The sequence below is a fragment of the Phoxinus phoxinus genome (assembly GCF_949152265.1).
Source record: "Phoxinus phoxinus genome assembly, chromosome: 10".
NCBI classification, from domain to species: domain Eukaryota; kingdom Metazoa; phylum Chordata; class Actinopteri; order Cypriniformes; family Leuciscidae; genus Phoxinus; species Phoxinus phoxinus.
The window spans coordinates 35633604-35657179 of record NC_136885.1 but is presented as its reverse complement, the minus strand read 5'-3'; the positions used below and the strand labels follow the sequence as shown (position 1 = coordinate 35657179).

At 38.9% G+C, this 23576-nt stretch overlaps 1 protein-coding gene across 1 annotated transcript; it reads right to left on the bottom strand.

Moving 5' to 3' along the window:
* Positions 1-227: 227 nt before the first annotated feature.
* Positions 228-22616, bottom strand: rad21a (RAD21 cohesin complex component a). The gene is made up of 14 exons (XM_079627001.1): positions 22392-22616; positions 21508-21694; positions 21296-21425; positions 21104-21203; positions 18067-18173; positions 16101-16298; positions 14592-14714; positions 13491-13622; positions 12564-12787; positions 10849-11002; positions 8726-8871; positions 7685-7867; positions 6722-6802; positions 228-984 (listed from the first exon to the last, which is right to left on the bottom strand). The coding sequence occupies exons 2-14, from the start codon at positions 21649-21651 to the stop codon at positions 793-795; spliced, it is 1914 nt and encodes a 637-aa protein (XP_079483127.1). The 5' UTR covers positions 21652-21694; positions 22392-22616; the 3' UTR covers positions 228-792.
* Positions 22617-23576: the final 960 nt, after the last annotated feature.

Sequence of the window (23576 nt, the reverse complement as noted above, 5' to 3'; positions counted from 1 at the left end):
ACTGAGATTGGGTTATTTTAGCAATTAAACAAATTACAATATACTAGTCTTGACTCTTGCAATGGTCATATTATAACATATATACACACAAATATACATGATTTGTGTGTGTGTGTTTATATATATATAATGTGTGTATATGTATGTATGTTACACACACACGTATGTGTATATGCATGTATGTATGCATGTGTGTGTGTGTGTGTATATATATATATATATACTACATAATATAACACTAAAGAAGCAGGTAAAGAGAGGAACATAAGTGATTTCTTTTTTCAATCCATATCAAAATTTAATCAAGTGCATAAAAATTCCAATTGTATTTAGGAGTTTAAGAAACCTTTAATAATCATAATTGCCATTAAAAGAGAGATACAAAACATTGAACTTTTGTGTAATTAAATCCAAATGGGTTTCCAAAAATAAACCTTTGCCTCTCAACTGTGACATTATTAAAAAGTTAAAATGTACACATAACTAACTTACTACAAATGTAAAACTTACTGGGATAAAGCTTATGAAGGAAAATAAAAACAGAACAATGAGGTGGAGAGAAAACAAACAAGTAGTGAATCAGAAAGATCCCAACGGTCTTGTCAATATAGAGGTCCAACATGTACTAAGCATTTAACATCTTACTTTGTGGATACAATGTTTTCATGATCTATAGGGTTTGACTCAAAAATCTTTTTAAATTGGCCCCAAAAGAACAAAAACAGATACAAAAAGCAACAGTAGCAAAACAAAACTGTTAAATACAACTACTAAAAACAACAGATTATGCGTCTATACAATGTGGAAGCGCGGCCCGGGCGTGGCCACGATGTCGCTGTAGGGCTCGGTCTGCGTCAGCTCGATCGCCTGCTGCTTCTTCAGCACCAGGAAGCTGTAGAACTTCGCCGCCGCCTGCTTCTTGTTGTTGTTCCGGCACAGCTCCAGGAGGCTGATGGACTGGGCTCCGGTTTTAGCCACCACACGCTGTCAAAGCACACAGGAGAGTGAGAACACGGACGGCTTTCTCGGGTCATGCATGAACATTAGGGATCCCCTCGACTGAAGATTTTTCGGTAACACTTTGCAACATGGACGCGGGAACTAGGGGTGCTGCAGGCGCTGCAGCACCCCCTTTGGCAAACTGTGATGACAATAAAATGATAGCTTATAAATATTTCTGGTTGTTGTTTCTGTTCCACGACATTTTGTATGTCACGTTTGGTGTGTGGGATGAAGAGATGGATCATTTTAGTTATTATTTAATTAAAAATTATTTAATTTATCTTCAGTGTGTAGTATTAGCCAATCAGATGTGCCGTGACGCGCCTACGCAGCACGCACACTCACGGCCCACACACAAGTTGCGCAACTACTACGAGCAGGACAAGCTACTGTAGTTCCTGCCGGCGAACTTCCCAGTACCTTTGGTGTACCGAAATCATCGTAAGGTAGAGACACGGTGTCTTACATCTCTGCGTCTTTTTCCTGCCGCCATGCAGGCCCAGATTTATATAAAGGATCGTTAAGCGTTTAAGAATGTCCCTCGGATAAGACAGATTTGCATAGTCTGTTATTTTATGGCACTTAGGCCTTTTATTTGGCCGTTATGCGGTTTATGAACACTTAATCTACTTGTGGTTGTTTTAAAATAAACATTCCTGCGCGACAGAAATCCATGTCCGCGCGCGTCTGTGCATGTTTCCTAGCGACTGCAGCGCGCGCACATCTGAGCACACCGAAACGCTATTGAGCTATGAAAACATGACAACTAAAGTTTGTACATAATACAAATAAACGTATTTTTATTCATTATTTGCTTGTATTCCAATTTTTTGGCCTTCAAACACCTTAAAATGCACATATGTAGGTCCCCGAACCCCCCTAAGCTGCCTAACGACCCACCCTGTTTTATAAACAAACGCCCCTGCCTGCAGAACTGTATAGCACGGGGAATAAACTGTACTGTCTTTGATTGTGTGTCAGTATCCCCACCCCGCCGCCGCCGCCAGCACCCCCTGTCGAAAATGACTTCCCGCGCGCCTGCTTTGCAATAAGGTTCATTAGTTAATGTATTAACTAACAATGAGCAAAAAGTCTATAGTTTAGAAAATGGTAATAAAATATGACAAGAACAAGAAGTTGATTTCACTGGTTTTGTCCATTATTCTGTTATGCTGCGTTCACACCAAACGTGAAGAGAGCGTCTGGCGCGAGTGATTTCAATGTTAAGTCAACGTAAAGACGTGTTTACGCGCGTCTGGAGGTCCTGCGGCGCGAATGAGGCGTATTCGCTCCGTGCACAAAATGGTGACCGTTGACGTTCGAACCCCGAGTGTGCGGGCCAGTACTTCCAGTGAACACTTGAATATGTACCGTTTCGTCACGTTACAACAAAGTCACCTTTCATGCGTTCCCCGCTGACGCTGCGGTACGGGCCGAGTGGATGCAGAAGATCCAGGGGGGATGACTTCAATCCGACCACATTTTCAAATGCATATAATTTTCTGTGTATTTCACCTGTGAGTTTCTATGCTTTCTATCACTGCATATATTTTGTGCAGGTGAGTAAAGAGCATCTGTCTCATAAATCATTATCTGTCTGGTGTTTATAAGCACCACATACATTATTGTACTATGTGTAAAATATACACAAACGTAGTAATTTTTTGTGGTAACGTTACCTACAGTTAAAAGTGTAAATGTAAAATATGTGATGATAATATTGATCGAGTAAGTGAAAATATATACGCAGAATTGAGAAAATAGTATTTAAGGAGATAAATTGTAGCCTATCACAGGGTATCTGCACATTTTTTAAAGTCAAATTTAAGGCTTTTTAAGACCTGAAGAAATCAAAATTAATACGGTACATTAGGAGTTTGCAATATTAACAAAAATATATCTCGATATTTTCAAAGTTTTGTTGATAATAATTAGATGATATTTGACTGATTTTGTACTGGTACCATGGCTGGTTTAGGCCTGTTGTTGACAGCAGACTCACAAAGATATTCATATTTAACATATTCTATCTATGCAGTGGTCAGTTCACAGTAGTGACTGAAATAAAAAAAAATATTAAGGGGCAATATTTGCCACCTTAAATTGATTTCCAGGGGCATTTTCACCTAAATATGGAAATTATTTCTAAACGTATTTAGAGGTATGCATCACCTTTTATGTCAAATTCTAACATTCAAATTAAATTCTATTAGAATAAGACCGTACCACTGTCAAACTAAATAATTAAATAAAAAACCATCCTTGCAGTGCAGAGGTGACACAGAAGCGGCATCCGAACTGGCATTACTATATTTACACTTCATTTGCAATTGCATAAATAAAGCTATTCAATATTTAAATATGAAATTATTTATAATTTTTACATTTTAATTAAAGGGTACTTTAAATATGCAACTAAACCCGCCAGTAGGTGGCAGTAAGTCACTGTCTTAATAAGCGAGTTGTTGGAGTTTTATTCAACCGATTTGTTCAAACGGCTGATTCATTCATTGAATCGAATGATTCGTTCAAAACGCGGATTTCAGTTTTTAAAAAAGAATCGCTGTCTGTTGGACTACAGTTTCATTATGAAATTCTCGTCGGCGAAATAAAGGGGGAAACAAACAATATTGACAATATAAAAAGTAACACACAATGTTAACTTTATTGTTAATTTAACTGTTGTATAAAATAAATAGCACATTTGCAATTGACCGTTCGCAAAAGCCACGCCCCTTAGTTATTGTTACTACGCCCGTCAAACAATTGAGAACCAGACACATGGCTGGGTTGAGATCCATACATTAAGTGATTTGTTTTGGAGTAATGCAGCAGACATATCCTCCAGGGCACGACAGAAAGTATAGACAGAATAGCGCACGGGAGCACATGCACTAAACAGTTTTGTAAAATTATATATCAATCATTTTTATTTGATCATATATCATTTTACAAAACTGTTTTGCGCATGTGCTCCCGCCGCCGCGCGCGCTATTTCAGTCACAACACTGCAATCAGAGGACGCGCTGAAACATCAACTCTCGATGCAGTTCTCTTCATTCATAACTCAGCCTACTGAGAAGGATATATTTGTGTAAATAGTTGTGCAACTGCGCGAACTTTGTTTTGAAGTTTAATGTTTGAGTTCCAGAGGAATTTGTGACTGTGTTCCTGTTCAACCACATCAAAGTTGTGTCCTAATTAGTAAGTCCGTGCTCTTTCTCTTTTTTTTTCTCTTGTTTGCTGACTGATGAGGGGCCGCAGTGCCGTAGTGAAACAGTGTTTGTACATGTAGCCTATTTTTTTTATTATAGTTGCAAGCAATCATAAAATACAGCAAGTTTTAAGCCCGTGCAGACCTCACTGCCATAGGCGCATCGTTGCACTATCTTGCTGAAATCGGAATGTTTGACGGAGGTCCTTCTCCTTAGTTACAGTTGCTGAGCTAGGATTGGACGAGAACCGTTAGAGGGCGGGGTTTTGCGAACGGTCAATTGTGCACAGGAAAACGGCACTCTTGCTCGTGATATTCTAATATAACATAATATGATATAAATATAATAAGACAAAAACTCATTTGGGGACAGCCTACCTATAACGGCACTGACACATCACGCAGTGAAAGCAAGCATGAGAGACAAACGCGATGTCAGCTCGAACTCGCGGTGCCTCGTAGTTTAAACAATGATTACAATATCATCATAGTTCATAGACAATCCTAAGCACAAAGAATGAACTTACTATTGAACTGACATTTACTCGTTCTCTTATCTTCTCCTCTCGCGCGCAGGAGACAGACGCAGGCTAATACGCTGCCGTAAATGACGCGAATTGTCACGTGAACAAGCAAATCCACAAAGATAGAATAATAAAAATAATACGTACGCTAATTAGATAGTTTTCATTTGGAAAGCATTTAGATACGTCGTCTAAGTGTCATCTAAAATTTCAGACCTTTCATAAGTAAAAATAAGACTTTTCATAAGTAAAAATAAGACTTTAAGACTTTTTAAGGCCTTAAATTTTAAATATCGAATTTAAGACCTTTTAATACTTTTTAAGGATCCGCGGGGACCCTGTATCACAGGGCAAACGTGTGAATGTTCACGGGGTATTTTATTTAACAACTCTAATCGTAGTTGTAACTATATTTACAGTTGGCATAATTGTCATTGCGTACGCAGCATGAGTCCAATACAATCTTCTGTTCGTGAACAGTTGTATTTCATTCATTAATCTGACTATGCATCCGTGCATTTAATCGCCATTGGCTCGTGTGATAGTAATATGGATCTTGGTAGTTTTAAGTTATGTAATTGATTCTATAAACGGTAATTTTCGGCTTTCTCCGGCTCCCTGCAACGGGCATAATGCGAAACCGGAAGTGTCTATCCGCACACTCGCTGTTCAGAAATCCAAGATGGCGGCCACGTGCAACTAGTCCATAGCGCGGTAGATGCGCAAATGAGGCGAATTGAGCGTCTGGCGCGATACGCTCGAGTGGTGCTTTGTGCATTCACGCGTTTGACGCGAATTCGCATCTGGCGCACGAGTTGAAAAATTTTAACTTTAGCATCAATTCGCACCGTGTTAACCAATCAGGAGCCTGCTTGCAGCTGTCACGTGGTGAAGTGATGTGATAAACGGGGGCAGGCCCGCTTTTCCGTTTATAATGTCATTTTATATGATTGGCCTCAATAACTTATTTTGTAATATGACTAAATGCCCGCGTGAAAGAAGGAATGACACTGTTCAGATGTTAACTATGAATGTGACACTGAACACTTGCAGTCATAGGCTACATTTCTGAATGAGATGAAGAAAAACTCACATAATTAAAGAGGTCGTTTGACCTTCGTTTTAACGAGTCATTCATGTATTTTAACTTGTACGTTTCATATAATTTAAACATTTCTATAGTTTATATATACCAGCGGCAGACGTCAGTAGGACTAGCCGCGGTGAGGCTGCTCCAGCGGGTTAATGAGCGCCCGGTGATCGCCTGGATCTCACAACTCCGAAACGTCAGATCAAATTTTTAAATAGGCGCTATCTTTATAAACAAACCACAGATTTGAGCTTTAAACAACTATATTCTCGACTGAACAACTCTTAAAACTACATTTCGTGACACAATAACAGTAGAAGTAGTAAACAGAACCGCCTAGCACTTGCCTCTCCAACAAGATGCGGATTTCGCCTCGGACGCGCGTCAATTTCGCTTCAAACGCTTGCTTTTTACACGCGTCCATTTCACTTTAGACGCGCGAATGCATTCAAAATGTCAAAGCATCAAACTAGACGCGGTAGACACGAATTTGACGCTCTATTCGCGTTTGGTATGAACGCAGCATTATGACTGTCTCACACATGAATTATGTTGAATATCTGGCAGCTGTTAAATTTAACTACACACTTGGATAATACCAGTTTAGCTCAACCAGTGACCAAGCAATGCTTCATTGTGTTCAGTGTGTGTGTGTGAAAAGAGCATTAGCAATTAAAGACAAAACACATGATCAGCTCAAAGTGTCCAAATAATTTTTGGTCACAAATTTTTATAAATTTGACTGGTATGAAGAATATTTGTGTATAATATGTCAGTTTATTTTGCTCTCCTCACTTACATAAAGGAACTATAGTGTCCTGCACACACTAGTTAGAAAAAATAATATCTGGTGTCTGAATAATTTTGACTGTATATAGTCTGAACACAAACCTGAAGGCCGTGAAGCATCTGCTGAGTTCTCTTGTTCCACCGTCTCTCCTCTTGGTCCTGGTCTCCTTGTCCCTCCTCACCCTGGTGTTTAACACACATCAAACAAGTATCAGTAACACACGTGAGCTTATTCCTAAATGATAATGATTCATCTGCTACTCTATAAGATCACAGTGAGCGCTCAGATCTGCGTATTGGCTTTTCAAACGCACACTATCATTATTTCTGCTGCAAAAATTCAGATTATCACAAATGTACTGGGATAGTTGGGATATAAACACTGATGTCTATGGTAAAGTAAATAACCTTTTGAAAGTAACTCGATGCTTCAGATAAAGATTGTATGTGTTACATCGTTACGCCAGTAGGTGGCGACAAGCGACTTTTCAAAAATGTATTTGTCATCGAATCAAGAGTCGTTCAAAAACGCTGATTCATTTAGTAATGAAACAACGTAAGTCTCTCCGAGTGAATCATTGAATCATTCATTCAAGAGAGTCGTTCAAAAACGCTGATTCATCCTATAATGAAACTGGAGTCTCTCTGAGTGAATCATTGAATCATTCATTCAAGAGAGTCGTTCAAAAACGCTGATTCATCCTATAATGAAACTGGAGTCTCTCTGAGTGAGTCATTGAATCATTCATTCAAGAGAGTCGTTCAAAAACGCTGATTCATCCTATAATGAAACTGGAGTCTCTCTGAGTGAGTCATTGAATCATTCATTCAAAAAATATTTTTAAAAAAACGCAGATTCATCTTATAATAAAAACAAGTGAAGTCTTTATGAGGGAGTCATTGAATCATCAAAATCATTTTTACTAACTAATTAAATATTTCTTAAAATCGACTGCATTAACATTTTGTCAGAACCTCTAGTAAACTACATGATATTTAGTCGTCTATTCAGAACCGTGAACTATTCTGAGAGATGTTCTTCCAGCTGAAAGCCGAGCGCCTCACCTCTTCGTCGCTGTCGTCCTTGTCCTTGTCCTTGCCCTTGTCGTCTAACAGGTCCAGTTCCGGCACCAGTGCGGAGAGGTTTGTGATGTCCTCGGGAGGAAGGTCCACTTGGGGCATCTCCAGCTCATGGGACAGGACCGACTGGTCCACGGGCTGAAGCGTCTGATCCAACACTGGCATTTGCTGGAAACACAATTCTGCACTGTTAGGCTCGCTTTCAAAACATGTAGTAGCCCTCTGGTGCTCTTCGGCCATTTTTGGCCGAAAAATGCTGTTTTGTTTTACTTCATTGGCATGGTACGAAACTTGGTAAAGGTTTTGGCACTTGAAAAATTAAAATTCTGTAAAAAATAGTCAGTTGTGCTCCTCGCGGTCAAAAACGAGCGCACTGGAAATTAATGCGAGACAAATTTAATCTAGTGGAAACTTTTGGTACTGCAGCCTAACACAATTTTACCAAAAGCTAATTTTTTTGAGATAACGCTCAATTTTTAACTACTCGTTTAGATTTATGGCTTTGATTGTCCTGCAGTTTTAGAGTAGTAAAACGTGAGTTTGAATATATACATTTCATATAAAAATTTTAAACAGAATGTTTGTGCATTTTTCATAACAATACACGTAGAATTCGGTTTCTTTTTTTAAGTTCACTTTTTAAAAACTTAAATTTTCAGGTCTATGCTTAAAAAGTGAATAAATAGTTTATAAGTACAGCGTTAATAAAATTTACATTAAAAAAATCCCCTAAAATAAAAAATATTTTCAAACTAAAATATAGTACCGGCACATTCATTTCACTGACAAAAAAAAAAAAATCAGTCATTTTTGACATGACGTGAAGAGCACCGGAGGGCTAGGCATCAGATAATGATGATCTGTAGGGATGAACCAATACCTATCAATGTTTTTGTGCCTTTTGTGAAGCTTAACAATAACACACAACAGTGTACGCACAATATCGGATTTGGATCAGCCTCGCCTGACCGATACCCGATCCGGCAAAGAATGATAATCCCTAATTATCTGGTTAATTTAACTCACAGGCAACGCTGCTTCTTTCTCGAGCGACTTGCGCTTGACTCCCCGCTGGCGAGATGGAGGCGGCATCATGGACTCGTCAAGAGCGGTTCTGCTGCCCTCCATAGAGGACGCCTGGAGCAAACTGTGCTCCTCCATGATGGTCTGATCTGTAGGGCACAAAAACGCTTTAAAAGACTACAACACATGTGACCCTGGATCACAAAGCCAGTCACATGACGCACGGGTATATTTTTCCATTTTTCTTTTATGCCAAAAATCATGAGGATATTAAGATCATGTTCCATGAAGATATTTTGTAAATTTCCTACCGTAAATATATAAAACATGTATTTTTGTGAGAGAATGCAGCGCTATTCCCTTCACGGCCTGCTAAAGTAATTATGTTCCCTGTCAATTATGATTTCTTAATTCAGAATATGATCAAGATTGCGTAGGTGGATGTTTTCGGGGATTTTGGCTGTTAAAAGTATAACATTTAAAGCCACTTAAAGGATCGAATCGACTCGAAAAAAGATCCGTTCATTTTGATGAACGAGATGGAACAAGAGTCAGTAAAATGATCCCGACTTCCCATCACTAATGATATTGCATTTCTGTCAACAGATCCTCCTAAATATGACACATTTCACGTTTAAGCTACAGCAGGGATGGAAATTAGAAATGTTGTCCACCGGCCACTGTGGCTGGTGGATTTCAAAATCTACCAGCCACTCAATGTTTTTACCAGCCACTTTTTTGTTTTTAAATCGACAATGTGTAACTGCATGTGGAAATTGATACTAGAAGATCTACAATACTTAAGCAGTGGGCGTTTCTAAACAGTATTTTCATTTTATCCAGCTGGGCCGTCTTTAGGCTGGTAAGTGCCTTCATGGCAGCTGTATTCTCCGTAGAGATGGGAATTGATAAGGATTTAACGATTCCGATTCCATTATCGATATTTCTCTTATCGATTCTCATTGGGTGAGGGAATAAGTACAAATTTGTTTGTTTGTATTAACTCGCTTTAATATCTGATCAGAAGACACAGCACAGAGCACATATACACAAATTATGTGTAGCAACCTCAGAACAAATCTAAAAGTATAGGTGAGCTACTTCTCAAAGTGAGTGTGTGTGAGCATGTGTGCGTTTGTGTGTGAGTGAGCGCGAGAGAGTGCGCTAGTGAGTGAGCGAGAGTGTGTGCGTGAGCGCGAGATAGTGTGTGAGTGAGTGTGTATGTGCGTGTGTGAGCGCGAGAGAGTGTGTGTGTGCGCTAGTGAGTGAGCGAGAGTGTGTGCGTGAGCGCGAGATAGTGTGTGAGCGCTAGTGAGTGAGTGTGTATGTATGTGTGCGAGTGAATGTGTGTGAGACAGCACGCGATGGCTGGTCGGAAAGCAACGTGGCGTCCCGTTAAAGGCCTCATTATACTTCTGCGTCGAACTTCTGCCTCTGCCATGTTTGCCGCGTTCTGAATCAAAACAACGCGGCACGTGTGACGTCATTACACATTTGCAACGAGCGGAACCGATACGCGGAATTGTTAAGCAGGCATGCTAACGGTTCCAAGGAATTGATTCACTGGGCACCGGTTCTGAAGAAGAATCGGTTCTCGATTCCCATCCCTAGGGGTTCTGCTTTTCCTTGAGCTTTCTTTATTACATGGATGTGGCATTTTGACGATTCGTGGTCTTTTATTGCCTTAAGTTTGAGATTTTTTGTCCCAACAATGAAACTATTAGTTTTGGCCTCTTCTGAAGCGTGACGACGACATAACGAGCAGTGCATTGTTAGATTGGTCTCGTCATAAACTAACCAATCGCGGGACTTTCCGTTGTCTGCTTTCCTCCATCGTTCTTTAAAAAAACTTTTTTTTTATTTTTGCCTCTTTGTCCACGGGCTCCTCCTGAGATGTTTTCTCTGCGGACCTCTTAACACCTGCGATGTAACGCCACATTATTTTTGAAGGTGCGCCCGCCTCTAAAGTCTCCGGGTGACACAGTATGCTATTTTTATCTACCCGCCACGGTGGCCGGTAGGTGAAGCGAGTTTACCCGCCACAACACAAAATCACCCGCATTTGGCTGGTGGCGGGTGCTAATTTCCATCCCTGCTACAGTAGCTGTGCTTGAGCAAAAGCTCACCGATCACGTCACTCCTGTGACCCAGCGGCTCCTCTCTGGGCACTTCTGGGTTCTCCAGCTCCTTCAGGAAGTCCTCGAGACTATCCGCTTCTCCTCCCTTCCTCCTCTTCCTCAGCTCGTCAGGCACCAGCGGAGTCAAGCAGCGAGTGAACATCTACAACACACACATTTACAATCATTTCAGCCCTGGGCTTTAAACACACTGGGGATAGTTCACCCAAAAATTTTAATTAGCCCATGATTTATTCACCCTCAAGTCATCCTAGGTGTATACGACATTCTTCTTTCAGACGAATATAATCGGAGTTATATAAAAAAAAATGTCCTGGCTCTTCCAAGCTTTATAATGGGAGGGAATGGCCGTTTCTGTTTATCAAAGTCTATCCATCATAAAAGTGCAAAAGTGCATCTATCCATCATAAAAGTGCATTTATCCATCATAAAAGTGCATCTGTCCATCATAAAAGTGCATCTGTCCATCATAAAAGTGCATTTATCCATCATACAAGTGCATCTATCCATCATAAAAGTGCATCTGTCCATCATAAAAGTGCATCTGTCCATCATAAAAGTGCATCTGTCCATCATAAAAGTGCATCTATCCATCATAAAAGTGCATCTGTCCATCATAAAAGTGCATTTATCCATCATAAAAGTGCATCTATCCATCATAAAAGTGCATCTGTCCATCATAAAAGTGCATCTGTCCATCATAAAAGTGCATCTGTCCATCATAAAAGTGCATCTGTCCATCATAAAAGTGAATCTATCCATCATAAAAGTGCATCTGTCCATCATAAAAGTGCATCTATCCATCATAAAAGTGCATCTGTCCATCATAAAAGTGCATCTGTCCATCATAAAAGTGCATTTATCCATCCTAAAAGTGCAAAAGTGCATTTATCCATCATAAAAGTGCATCTATCCATCATAAAAGTGCATTTATCGATCATAAAAGTGCATCTGTCCATCATAAAAGTGCATCTGTCCATCATAAGTGCATCTATCCATCATAAAAGTGCATTTATCCATCATAAAAGTGCATCTATCCATCATAAAAAAGTGCATCTATACATCATAAAAGTGCATTTATCGATCATAAAAGTGCATCTGTCCATCATAAAAGTGCATCTGTCCATCATAAAAGTGAATTTATCCATCATAAAAGTGCATCTAACCATCATAAAAATGCATCTATCCATCATAAAAGTGCATCTGTCCATCATAAAAGTGCATCTGTCCATCATAAAAGTGAATTTATCCATCATAAAAGTGCATCTAACCATCATAAAAATGCATCTATCCATCATAAAAGTGCATCTGTCCATCATAAAAGTGCATCTATCCATCGTAAAAGTGCATCTATCCATCATAAAAGTGCATTTATCCATCATAAAAGTGCATCTATCCATCATAAAAGTGCATCTATCCATCATAAAAGTGCATCTATCCATCATAAAAGTGCATTTATCCATCATAAAAGTGCATCTATCCATCATAAAAGTGCATCTATCCATCATAAAAGATGGACTTCAAAAACACGAACAGCCATTCACTGCCATTATAAAGCTTGGAAGAGCCAGGACATTTTTTAACATAACTCCGATTGTATTCGTCATATACACCGAGGATGGCTTCAGGGTGAGTACTGTAAATCATGGGCTAATTTAAATTTTTGGGTGAACTATCCCTTTAAAAGAGGATCAGCCCATCACCTTCAGCAGACGCCCGTTCCAGAGAGGCTGAGCCGGCAATGAGAAAAGCTTCTCTACGCCTCCGGTCTCCTTCCACATCATCAACTTCTTAGTGGGAGGAGCCAAATCCAGCGTGGTGACGATGTCGGAGTAATCGCTCAGCTGGGCCCGGATGGTCTTGCTGTCCAACTCCTTCAGGCTGTCGACGATGAGCTTCCTCTTCCTCTTAGCCTTGGTTTCTTTCACTGAGGACGCACAAGAGTTGTATTAAGTGATATTCAGGCACAAAATTTACAGTTCCCTCACGTTTTGTAACAAATCCTTCCCTCGCGGGTCAAAATGACCCAAAGTCCTAAAATTATACTTTTGTTTTACTTTTTTTTTTTGTCTTATTTTATTTCATTTTTATCAATTTTTTTCTATTTGTTATGCAATTTTTATTCACTTTTAATTTACTATATTTGCACATAAGCACATTCCTCACATTCTTTCAACTTAAATTCAAAATATTGTGATGCATGAACCTTTTAATTCAGCTCAAAATATGTAACATTGGGTTTCTTGCCGGATTTTTTTTAATAATACGATATTTCATGACTCTTGCCACTAGATGGCCTTATAGCTCTATATGAGCTGTTCCTCTGGGTCCTAAAGTCAGTTTCTCTTCAGTATGCATTCAGATACACATGTAAACATAATAAAATATTTTTTTGGAAAATAATAAATATTTTTGGTACATTAATTCCTAATGGCATCAAATTGACCTGCGAGGAAAGGATTTGTTACTTTTTTAAATTTCAACCAAAAAATCCTTGAATCCATAAAAAAAAAATTGTGTATTTGTGGTTCAAGTGCAACAAAAGTCAGATGAACACAATAAAAAAATGTATTTACTGGTCAAAATGACCTGAGGGAATGATGAGGGTTAAATTTATGGTTAATTTTTACCAGTGATGTCGATGGGCTCGAGAGCGAACGCTTCGTCCTCATTGGGCACCAGAGTGGTCTGTTCGGTCTGGTCTGTGGTGTTGGGAAGAGGCTCGACTGGTCCAGACTCTGGACTGTCAGGACCGCCAGGAGCTGAAATAATGCAAAAGTGTCATGAGGGTCAATCGCATTACGTTCATACACAACTTAAAAATGCATATCCTACAGATATTGACTTGACATTTGAAGCCAGAAATTTCACATCACAGAAAGGATCCCTGTAAACCCTCATGAGTGTGAATCAGGGTAAGTTTTGCATTAAAAAAAAAAAAATTCCAATGGTAACCCCAAGTAATTAGTTACAAATATTTGTTGACACTCGAAAAATGAGAATATTGTGCAAAAGTTACATGCTCATTAAGACTCATTACATGCAAAGTGAGATATTTCAAGCCTTTATTTGTTATAATTTTGATGATTATGGGTTACAGCTTATGAAAACCTTTTCACAATATTCTAACTTTGAATTTGGGTTTTTCATAAGCTTATATATAATACATCCTACTAAAGTAATAACAGTAAATTATGCATAATTACTAAAGCAATCCTTAACTCTAACCCTATACTAAGTACATGTTATTAATTACAATTTCTCAGTTTTTAATTGTACAACCTTAGAGTAAAATGTGTTTGAAAATTTAGGATCAAGTCACTCACACAACTTTTTAGCTTGAGTTCAAAAACTTTTTCCAGAATAAATAAAATATATTTTTTTGAAAAATCCTTTATAAATATCTGGGGAAATTGATTAAGTGGCAAGAAAAATTTAAATAGTAAAAAATAGGTTCTACATCTTCCACAATTGTTAGTTATTTTATTCACCTAATTTTTAATCTAATTCCAGTTATTTTAACTGTGCAAATATATTGCAAACTGTTATTTGTTATCGTAATTAAACACTTGTTTGTATCTTACCATTCTGTGCATTATGTTATTCTCCCAGTTATCTACTATAGCAGCTGATGAATCAGAAGTTCACACACATTCACAGAAAACAGCTTGTTGCAAAATAAGTCGAGTAGATTCACTCAATAGCCACGAATGTTTCTGGGATCTACTCACGGGAAAAGTTATCGAAGTCGTCTTCGTCGTCGCCGTGGTCTTGAGGCATCATCACGCTGTCAGCGATCACAGGAGGGTCGTCGAATATACCGCCGCCATCGTCATTGCTCAGAATCTTATCCACTGAAATAAACACAGAGTTCAGCATCACATTATCACCACATGTATGGCTGGGAAACTTTTACTACCTCACGTTTCGATTTAAATCGATTCTTGGTCACGATTCGAATCAATATAATAATTTTTTTTTTTTACACAAAACATCAATGTTTAATTTAAAATGCTTAAAATGCATCTTTTCCAAATGATTGAAGACGGTGCTTTTTTCTTTTCTTTTTATTGCAGAATGAACACAATTTCAATTCGATAAGTGCATAGATTTGATTATGGTTTACTGATTTGTGTTACTTTTCTTATTTGACTGCGGTAGAGTTTAATAAGTCTAGAAGATTAATAAGATTAAATGTGAACCTTGAAATTTACTTTTTCTTCCCATTTTACTCTATAAAACAAATGCCTTTAAGCGGACTGCAGTCACTACACACAGTCTTCTGTAATAAAGCACGGCAGGCAATTATATTTTATTTTTGATATTAAAAATAGGAACAAAGAAGCAAATTACAAACAATAGGACAAATACAATAGAATTTTTTTTAGTTTTTAGGTACAGTAGCACATGTTTATTTAACATGTAGTATTAAGAAATAGGCCCTACTACAGAAATTGAATGGTTCATTAGTTTGTATTATTAACTAACATGAACTAACAATGAGCAATACACTCGTTACAGTATTTATTCATCTTTATTAATGTTAGTTAATAAAAATACAGCTGTTCATTGTTAGTTCACAGTGCATTAACTAATGTTAACAAATACAACCTTTGATTTTAATAACGTATTAGTAAATGTTGCAATTAATATTAACTAAGATTAATAAATGCTGCAGAACGGGCCCCTAAAGAGGTATCGTGTGCGGTTGTATCTAGTTTAAAAGGCCTTTTAAAATATATACGCAGTTTTGGATTAAATCAAAGGACAGTCAAGTCAAATAAAACACGTTTTATCTCCTGTTTAGTTGGTAACACTGCAATAAGACACCATTCATTAACATTACTTAATGCCTTATCTAACATCAACACATTGAGTGAAGAATATATTTTTACAACATTAATGTATGTTTGTGAATGTTATTTAATACAAACACTTGATTGTTCATGAACAGATAAAACTTTTGATTTTAAAAATGTATTAGTAGGCTACATTTTTAAATTACCCCAAGGAGAATAATTGCTTCAGTGTATATAACTATTGTTAGGTAATTTTACACAGTGGCTGGTGGACAAAAAAGTTAATTTCCCACCCTGTATACAACATCATCTAAAGAAGTGTAACACTTTAGAAAATCGATTTTTGAAATTTGTGAAACGATACAAATCTGGAATCGCGATTCATCCATGAATGGATTTTTCCCGAACCCCCAATCACAGGTCACATCCACATGAACTCACTCAGAATCCCGCCGTCGGTGTTCTCCAGGTTGTTGTCCCCGAAGTCGTCGTAGTCGAGGGTCGTGGGTTTGTCGGGCAGGTGCGCGGGACCAGGCTCTGCTTCCAGGAGCAGGTTCGAGGCAGAGGACCCATGGATGATGTCCACCTCAAAAGCATTCTCCTCTCTCATCATCTCACGGTCATCCATGCCAAAGTCCCCTGGGAACATCACGAGCGTCGAGTTACGGAGGCATGGACGTATCTTACTATTAGCGCTGCACGATTAAACGCAATTACCACGTAACCGCACATCAATAGCGTTGGCTTATCACGATTTTGAAATCGCTACGGCTGTGATTATTTGTTATGCGCAGCTTGTCAGTGATGATCGGCTCTGTAAAATGTGTGTGACTCTGGTGTTCAGGTGTGTGTGTGTGAGAGAGACTCTGGTGTTCAGAGGTTCATGTGTGTGTCTGGGTTTCAGAGGGATATGTGGTGTGTGATGGGTGTTCAGGGGTGTGTGTGTGTGTGTGAGAGACTCTAGTGTTCAGGTGTGTGTGACTGGTGTTCAGGGGTGTGTGTGTGTGTGTGTGAGACTCTGGTGTTCATGTGTGTGTCTCTGGTGTTCAGAGGGATATGTGGTGTGTGTGACGGGTGTTCAGGGGTGTGTGTGAGAGACTCTGGTGTTCATGTGTGTGTCTCTGGTGTTCAGAGGGATATGTGGTGTGTGTGACGGGTGTTCAGGGGTGTGTGTGTGTGTGAGAGACTCTGGTGTTCATGTGTGTGTCTCTGGTGTTCAGAGGGATATGTGGTGTGTGTGACTGGTGTTCAGGTGTGTGTGTGTGTGAGAGAGACTCTGGTGTGTGTGTGTATGAGAGAGACTGGTGTTCAGAGGTGTGTGTGTGTGTGTGTGTGTGTGTGTGTGAGAGAGACTCTGGTGTTCAGAGGTGTGTTTGTGTGTGTGACGGGTGTTCAGGGGTGTGTGAGAGAGAGAGACTCTGGTGTTCATGTGTGTGTCTGGTGTTCAGAGGGATATGTGGTGTGTGTGACGGGTGTTCAGGTGTGTGTGTGTGTGTGAGAGACTCTGGTGTTCAGAGGTGTGTGTGTGTGAGAGACTCTGGTGTTCATGTGTGTGTCTGGTGTTCAGAGGGATATGTGGTGTGTGTGACGGGTGTTCAGGTGTGTGTGTGTGTGTGTGTGAGAGAGAGACTCTGGTGTTCATGTGTGTGTCTCTGGTGTTCAGAGGGATATGTTGTGTGTGACTGGTGTTCAGGTGTGTGTGTGTGAGAGACACTGGTGTTCAGAGGGATATGTGGTGTGTGTGACTGGTGTTCAGAGGGATATGTGGTGTGTGTGAGAGAGACTCTGGTGTGTGTGTGTGTGTGTGAGAGAGACTCTGGTGTTCAGAGGTGTGTGTGTGTGAGAGAGACTCTGGTGTTCAGAGGTGTGTGTGTGTGAGAGACTCTGGTGTTCAGGTGCGTGTGTGTGTGTGAGAGAGACTCTGGTGTGTGTGTGTGTGTGTGTGAGAGAGACTCTGGTGTGTGTGTGTGTGTGTGAGAGAGACTCTGGTGTGTGTGTGTGTGTGAGAGAGACTCTGGTGTGTGTGTGTGTGTGTGTGAGAGAGACTCTGGTGTGTGTGTGTGTGTGTGTGAGAGAGACTCTGGTGTGTGTGTGTGTGTGTGTGTGTGAGATAGACTCTGGTGTTCAGAGGTGTGTGTGTGAGAGACTCTGGTGTTCATGTGTGTGTCTCTGGTGTTCAGAGGGATATGTGGTGTGTGTGACGGGTGTTCAGGGGTGTGTGTGTGTGCGCGTGTGTGTGTGTGTGTGTGTGTGTGTGTGTGTGTGTGTGTGTGTGTGAGAGACTGACAATCTGCGTATTAAAAAAAAAGAAATCACAGCCTTTGCCAAATCGCGTGCGGTGGTTTTCAGTGCGAGTAATTGTGCAGCTGTAATTACTATAAATATAAAACAGCTTGTGAGTTTTTACCAAAGTCGTTGTCGGTCATGAGGCTGATGTTTCCTACTTCCTCCCTCATGGTGATCTCCTCCACACGACTCTGGTTCAGCGTGAACTGCTGTGCTACATCTATATCACTGAAACACACATCATTCATTCATTTATAAATCACAAATGCAAAAGTGACACATTCAGGAGGAGAAATTATCGCAGAAGCACAACTTAATCCAGGACCTTGTGTAGTTTTATATCAAGCAAAATTACAGTGTTTTTGACCCACACACCGTCTATAGCCCTATCCGGACGGTACCTTCTACATTTACCGGGGTTAGTCTGAGATATTATTGCCGTCCGAATTCAAAATGTTGAAAACCTTAAAGGATAATTCCGGTATTTAACACCTTGAGTCTATATTGTAGTTTGTTTTGGATGAACAAGAGTGGTGGACAACATTTTTTTGACAATGGTTCCTCTCTCGAGTTTTTGACTATAAAAGAATTGGCCATGGACCCATTTAACATTGGAGTCAATGTGCATGTCCGAAAATGTCATTAAAACAGCCAATAATGTTCGTTTACAAAACTGTTAAACTCACCGAGTGGTTAGTGGTGTTCGTTGATGATTATAAATAATATATCGTCGCAATATATGACTCCAATCCGTTTATTTTGCTATAGTGGAACTATTTTTTCAGACACTTCACAACCGTGTAACTTCCGCTCAATATTTGAATCTGAAGCGTTAGCACACTCCCGACCACTTGATGGCGATAACCGATGTTTATGTCTCGCGGGACACTCACGGTCACAGTCGAGTTCAACTTCAAATTACAAGTAACAATTAATGAAGGTTTTGTTTGTTTATTTGGCTTACTCTCCCGGAGCACAGTTGCTCTGCTCGCTCGCCTTATGAGAAACGGAAGCGAGCAAAAAGACGACATCGACCAAATGTAAACCGCCCCCTTTCCGTTTCCGGTAGCGCATTTATATTAACGAGCACTCAGTCCTTCAACAGAATTCAATGGGATTTTACAAAATGACGAATAAAACACGACAGAAACTGTATTTCGCAACACTTTTTGTTTCTGGAACATCAACTAACATCACTAACCACTCGGTGAGTTGCAGTTTTGAAAACTAATGTTAAAGGTTGTTTCAATGACATTTTCGGACATGCACATTGACTCCAATGTTAAATGGGTCCATGGCCAATTCTTTTATAGTAAAAAACTCGAGAGAGGAACCATTGTCAAAAAAATGTTGTCTACCACTCTTGTTCATCCAAAACAAACTACAATATAGACTCAAGGTGTTAAATACCGGAATTATCCTTTAACATTCAAAACCAACTTTACTGTTTTTTGATAACTTATTTGCCGTCTGAATCCACATCTGAGTTTACAAGAAGAGATCACTTAAATATTCACTGTTTAACTCCTTAAGTGTCACCGGCCCACCGGTGGGCCCAAATTCATTACATATTTAAAATAGTAATATCCTATACTAAACCTAAACTAATATTGACAAACTATATATCATTTGAAAGCTTACAATCTCTAGTTTTCATATTTGGTGACTGATTTTCAAAATATATTACAGAGGAGCCGTAATTTATCAATTTGCAACAATAATATTTTCATACTCCTAAGGTGTTCAGTCCTTTATTTTGAAATAGTGATGAACATGAAAAATCATGAAAAAAAATGGTAGAAACCTCAGTTTGTTTTCATGCCAAGAGTTCAAAAGATAGCATTTGTTCAATTATTTTAGAAAAAAAGGTCTGAAAATGTTTTAGAAATAAAGAAAAACCATATATGGAAATACAGGCGCCCTTATATGGGCAGTAATGTCAACTAGTGAAAAAGTGTGGTACTGCGCTCAAACAAAATCTTACTGAAAGCTCATTTTTTGAGATATCAACCTAAAATTTAAAACACAACTTGTTCAGATTTTTGTCTTTGATTTTTGTGCAGTTTTAGAGTCACCAGGGTTTTGAAAAAATATATTTTATATAAAATATGAATTATTAATTTTTTATTTTTTTTATTTTCATAAACTCAAACTTCTATAACTTTTTTTCTGTTACACTTTCTTAATTTATTTAACTTCTACAAAAATCTGCAAATTTTCTTCTTTAAAACAAGACCAATCTTACATCCATATTCCAAAGCATTCTTGAGTTACAAACATTTAAGTTCGGAAAGTGCATTTTCATGTATATTCAAAAAAAGGGGGGTGACACTTAAAGGGTTAAATCCTTATTACTGAAATGCTGGAAAGTATTTACGAGAACAATACTTCATCACAGCTCTATCCCAGCGAACAAAAAGGAGAGATACAAGCAGGTAAACATTTGAAATGGGACGTTATTGTGGCAGCAATATATGATACAATTTAAATATGTAGGCTATCATACAAAAAAACATTAAAAAATTAAATAGGCAGCTTTATTTTTACCTCATGTTCAGGTGAAACTGGAAAAATGAGAATATGGTGCAAAAGTTCATTTATTTCAGTAATTCAACTTAAGAGGTGAAACTAGTATATTATATAGACTCAAAGTAAGATTTTTCAAGCCTTTATTTGTTATCATTTTGATGATTATGGCTTACAGCTTATGAAAAGCTTTTCACAATATTCAAATTTTGAATTTGGGGTTTTCGTAAGCTATAATATTCAAAATTATAACAAATAAAGGCTTGAAATATCTCACTTTGCATGTAATGAGTCTATATAATATATTAGTTTCATCTTTTAAGTTGAATTGCTGAAATAAATGAACGTTTACATGAGTTTCACCTGTAAATAAGAGGCTGCATTAACTTGTTTACACTAATTTCCATATTTTTAAAATTACATCCTTTGGAGATAAAATGCAAGGATATAAAAAGCATTTCATGGGATTAAAAAAACTCACTCCACAATCAATAAATCGCGAGTTTTATCACTGAGGTGGTGCCATGTAAATTATTTTTACAGATGTCCACATGAGAAACCATTATGGCTTTTGTTTTAATACAGGCAGAATATGAATGTATAATTTTTTTTTTATAAAAAGACAGTCTTACTCCAGATCAGGAAGAGGCTGGTCAAAATCGTGGAACTCCTCTGGTAAAGTGATGGCATTGTACGCAGCCTCACGGTTGTCTTCTGGCAGATCAACGACACCTGGAAACACACAATGCATTCCAGTAAACACACACACACACACACACAGGCAAACCCAGGTGGCTCCGGAATGAATGATTTAGATTCGATACCTGGGCGGAAAGCCATTTTGATCTTGATAAACGCCTCATTACAATCAGCCAGAAGATATTTGGCTTTTCTGTGGTAGATCCTCACCACGCCCAGGAGAAGATGGCCAGACGTACGCAGAGCCATTTTCACCTATTTAGTAGAGTAGAAAAATACAGAATTACCATATGCATGAACACACACACACACACACAAAAGCAGCAGAGAGACGTACCTTTGGTGAGATGATGCTTTCCACGCTGCTTTCCAGATTGCATTCGAAGACGTGTGCTTTGGTCAGTTTTTTGTCCCAATGGGCCGCCAGCCAGATCTTGGCCAGCGGCCCACGTTTACTGAGGACGAAGTGGGCGTAAAACATTGCCCTGGTGTCTGGTCAATCCTCTGAGACCTCTCTGCTACACCTGGAGGAGACACGAGAGCACTCATTCAAAACTATAGGACTACAATAAACTCTCATGCACAAGAAGATGCCACAAATGTTATCTAAAGGCAACTCACTAGACTAGGGTTTGAGACACAGTATATGCAGATTCATCTAAAACATGCATACGTCAAATCTAACGCAAGCAATCACGAAAGCATCTTTAGATTTACTGTATTGCATGCTTAGCATGCATTGCCCGCCTTTACACCAACATTAAAACATGGCGAATTCGAGGTTAAACACAGTTGCACGGCTCCAAAACGCCATATAATCCAATGCACAGTTTTTAAAAAGGTTTATTGCACGCACAATATGACAATAAAATGCATTTATTAACGATGCAAAACAATTCCGTTAATATCCACACAAGCGTTTGGCTAAGTTGTTGCTTAGCAAGCTGAGCTAGTTAGCTTTAAAATAACCAATGCTTATCACTTATAAATTATACATGATTATAAATAATTTTCTTTGTCACATATACCGATTAAAAGTTAACGTTACAACGGATTTATATTTTATTCCAGCTTGCACAGCCAGGTTATTTTCAAGCTATCGGTAGCAATTAGCATTAGCCAACTGTTGATTAGCAACGGCGTCAAATTTAAATCTCCTGCTCGCAAATTAGACTTCACACGCACATTAGTCCGCAATAATATACATTTACCAGAACGTACCATTCAAAATAGCTTATCCGTGTTGATTGCGGCCAGGCTTTTCTCTCCCCTCCCGCGGAGAGAAGTTAGCAAGCGTTTCCTCTCATTGAATCCGACCAAGATGGCGCGCGCTCTCGGCGGGATGTTTACAGTCAAAATTTGGCGGAGGGAGGAGCTTGGTCAGTGATTGACAGGCCGTGGCTGCAGTGGATGCTGCCGGTAGGCGGGGCTTGGTCAGTGATGGACAGGTCGGGACTGCAGTGGAAGCTAGAAGTAGGCGGGGCTTGGTCAGTGATTGACAGGAAGCGGATGCAGTGGAAGAGGCCGGTAGGCGGGGCTTGGCTGGTGATTGACAGGTCGTGGCTGCCGTGGAGCGGTTGGCAGAGGGCGGTGTTGTGTTACTAAACGAACAATGAGCAACTACAGGCAGTCGAACAAATGTATAATGTAATGCTGTTCTTTTGACCTTTCTATTCATCAAAGAATCCTGAAATAAAAATGTAAATAACTGTTTTCAACATTGATAATAATCATAAATGTGTCTTGAGCATCAAATCATCATATTATACTGATTTCTAAGGATCATGTGACACTGAAGACTGGAGTAATGATGCTGGAAATTCAACTTTGATCACAGGAATAAATTACACTTTGCTATATATTCAAATAGAAAACTGCTATTTTACATTGTAATAATATTTCACAATATTATTTTTTTTTTTTATCAAATAAATGCAGCCTTGCTGAGCAGAAGAGACTTATTTTAACATTACATAAAACCAGTGTTGGGGAAATGCATTACAAGTAACTTGAGTTACGTAATCAGATTACTTCTTCAAGTAACTAGTAACGCATTACTTTTTAAATTTACAACAAAATATCTGAGTTACTTTTTTAAATAAGTAACGCAAGTTACTTTGTTTTCCCATTTATTGACTGACAGCTCTCCTGTCCTCATGTTGAGATGTTGTGTGTTGAGACATGTGTGTGTGTGTGTGTGTGTGTGTGTGTGTGTGTGTGTGTGTGTGTGTGTGTGTGTGTGTGTGTGTGTGTGTGTGTGTGTGTGTGTAAACATGATGTTTATTGTAGTTCTAGACAAAATGTGAGCATTTACTCATCTCACTTGCACCAAAAAATATTCAATATTCCTCAAAATGAATAAAATGCAGAATCAGAATATTATGCAAACCTCCAATAACTAAATAT

What these genes read in the sequence shown, in the direction of transcription:
- rad21a (XM_079627001.1), bottom strand. Translation starts at nt 21,651, where the DNA reads ATGTTTTACGCCCACTTCGTCCTCAGTAAACGTGGGCCGCTGGCCAAG. An exon ending in CACCGACGGCGGGATTCTGA is followed by an intron (nt 14,715 to 16,100) that starts GTGAGTTCATGT and finishes TGTTTATTTCAG; the next exon opens with TGGATAAGATTCTGAGCAAT. An exon ending in AGGACGACAGCGACGAAGAG is followed by an intron (nt 6,803 to 7,684) that starts GTGAGGCGCTCG and finishes GTTAAACACCAG; the next exon opens with GGTGAGGAGGGACAAGGAGA.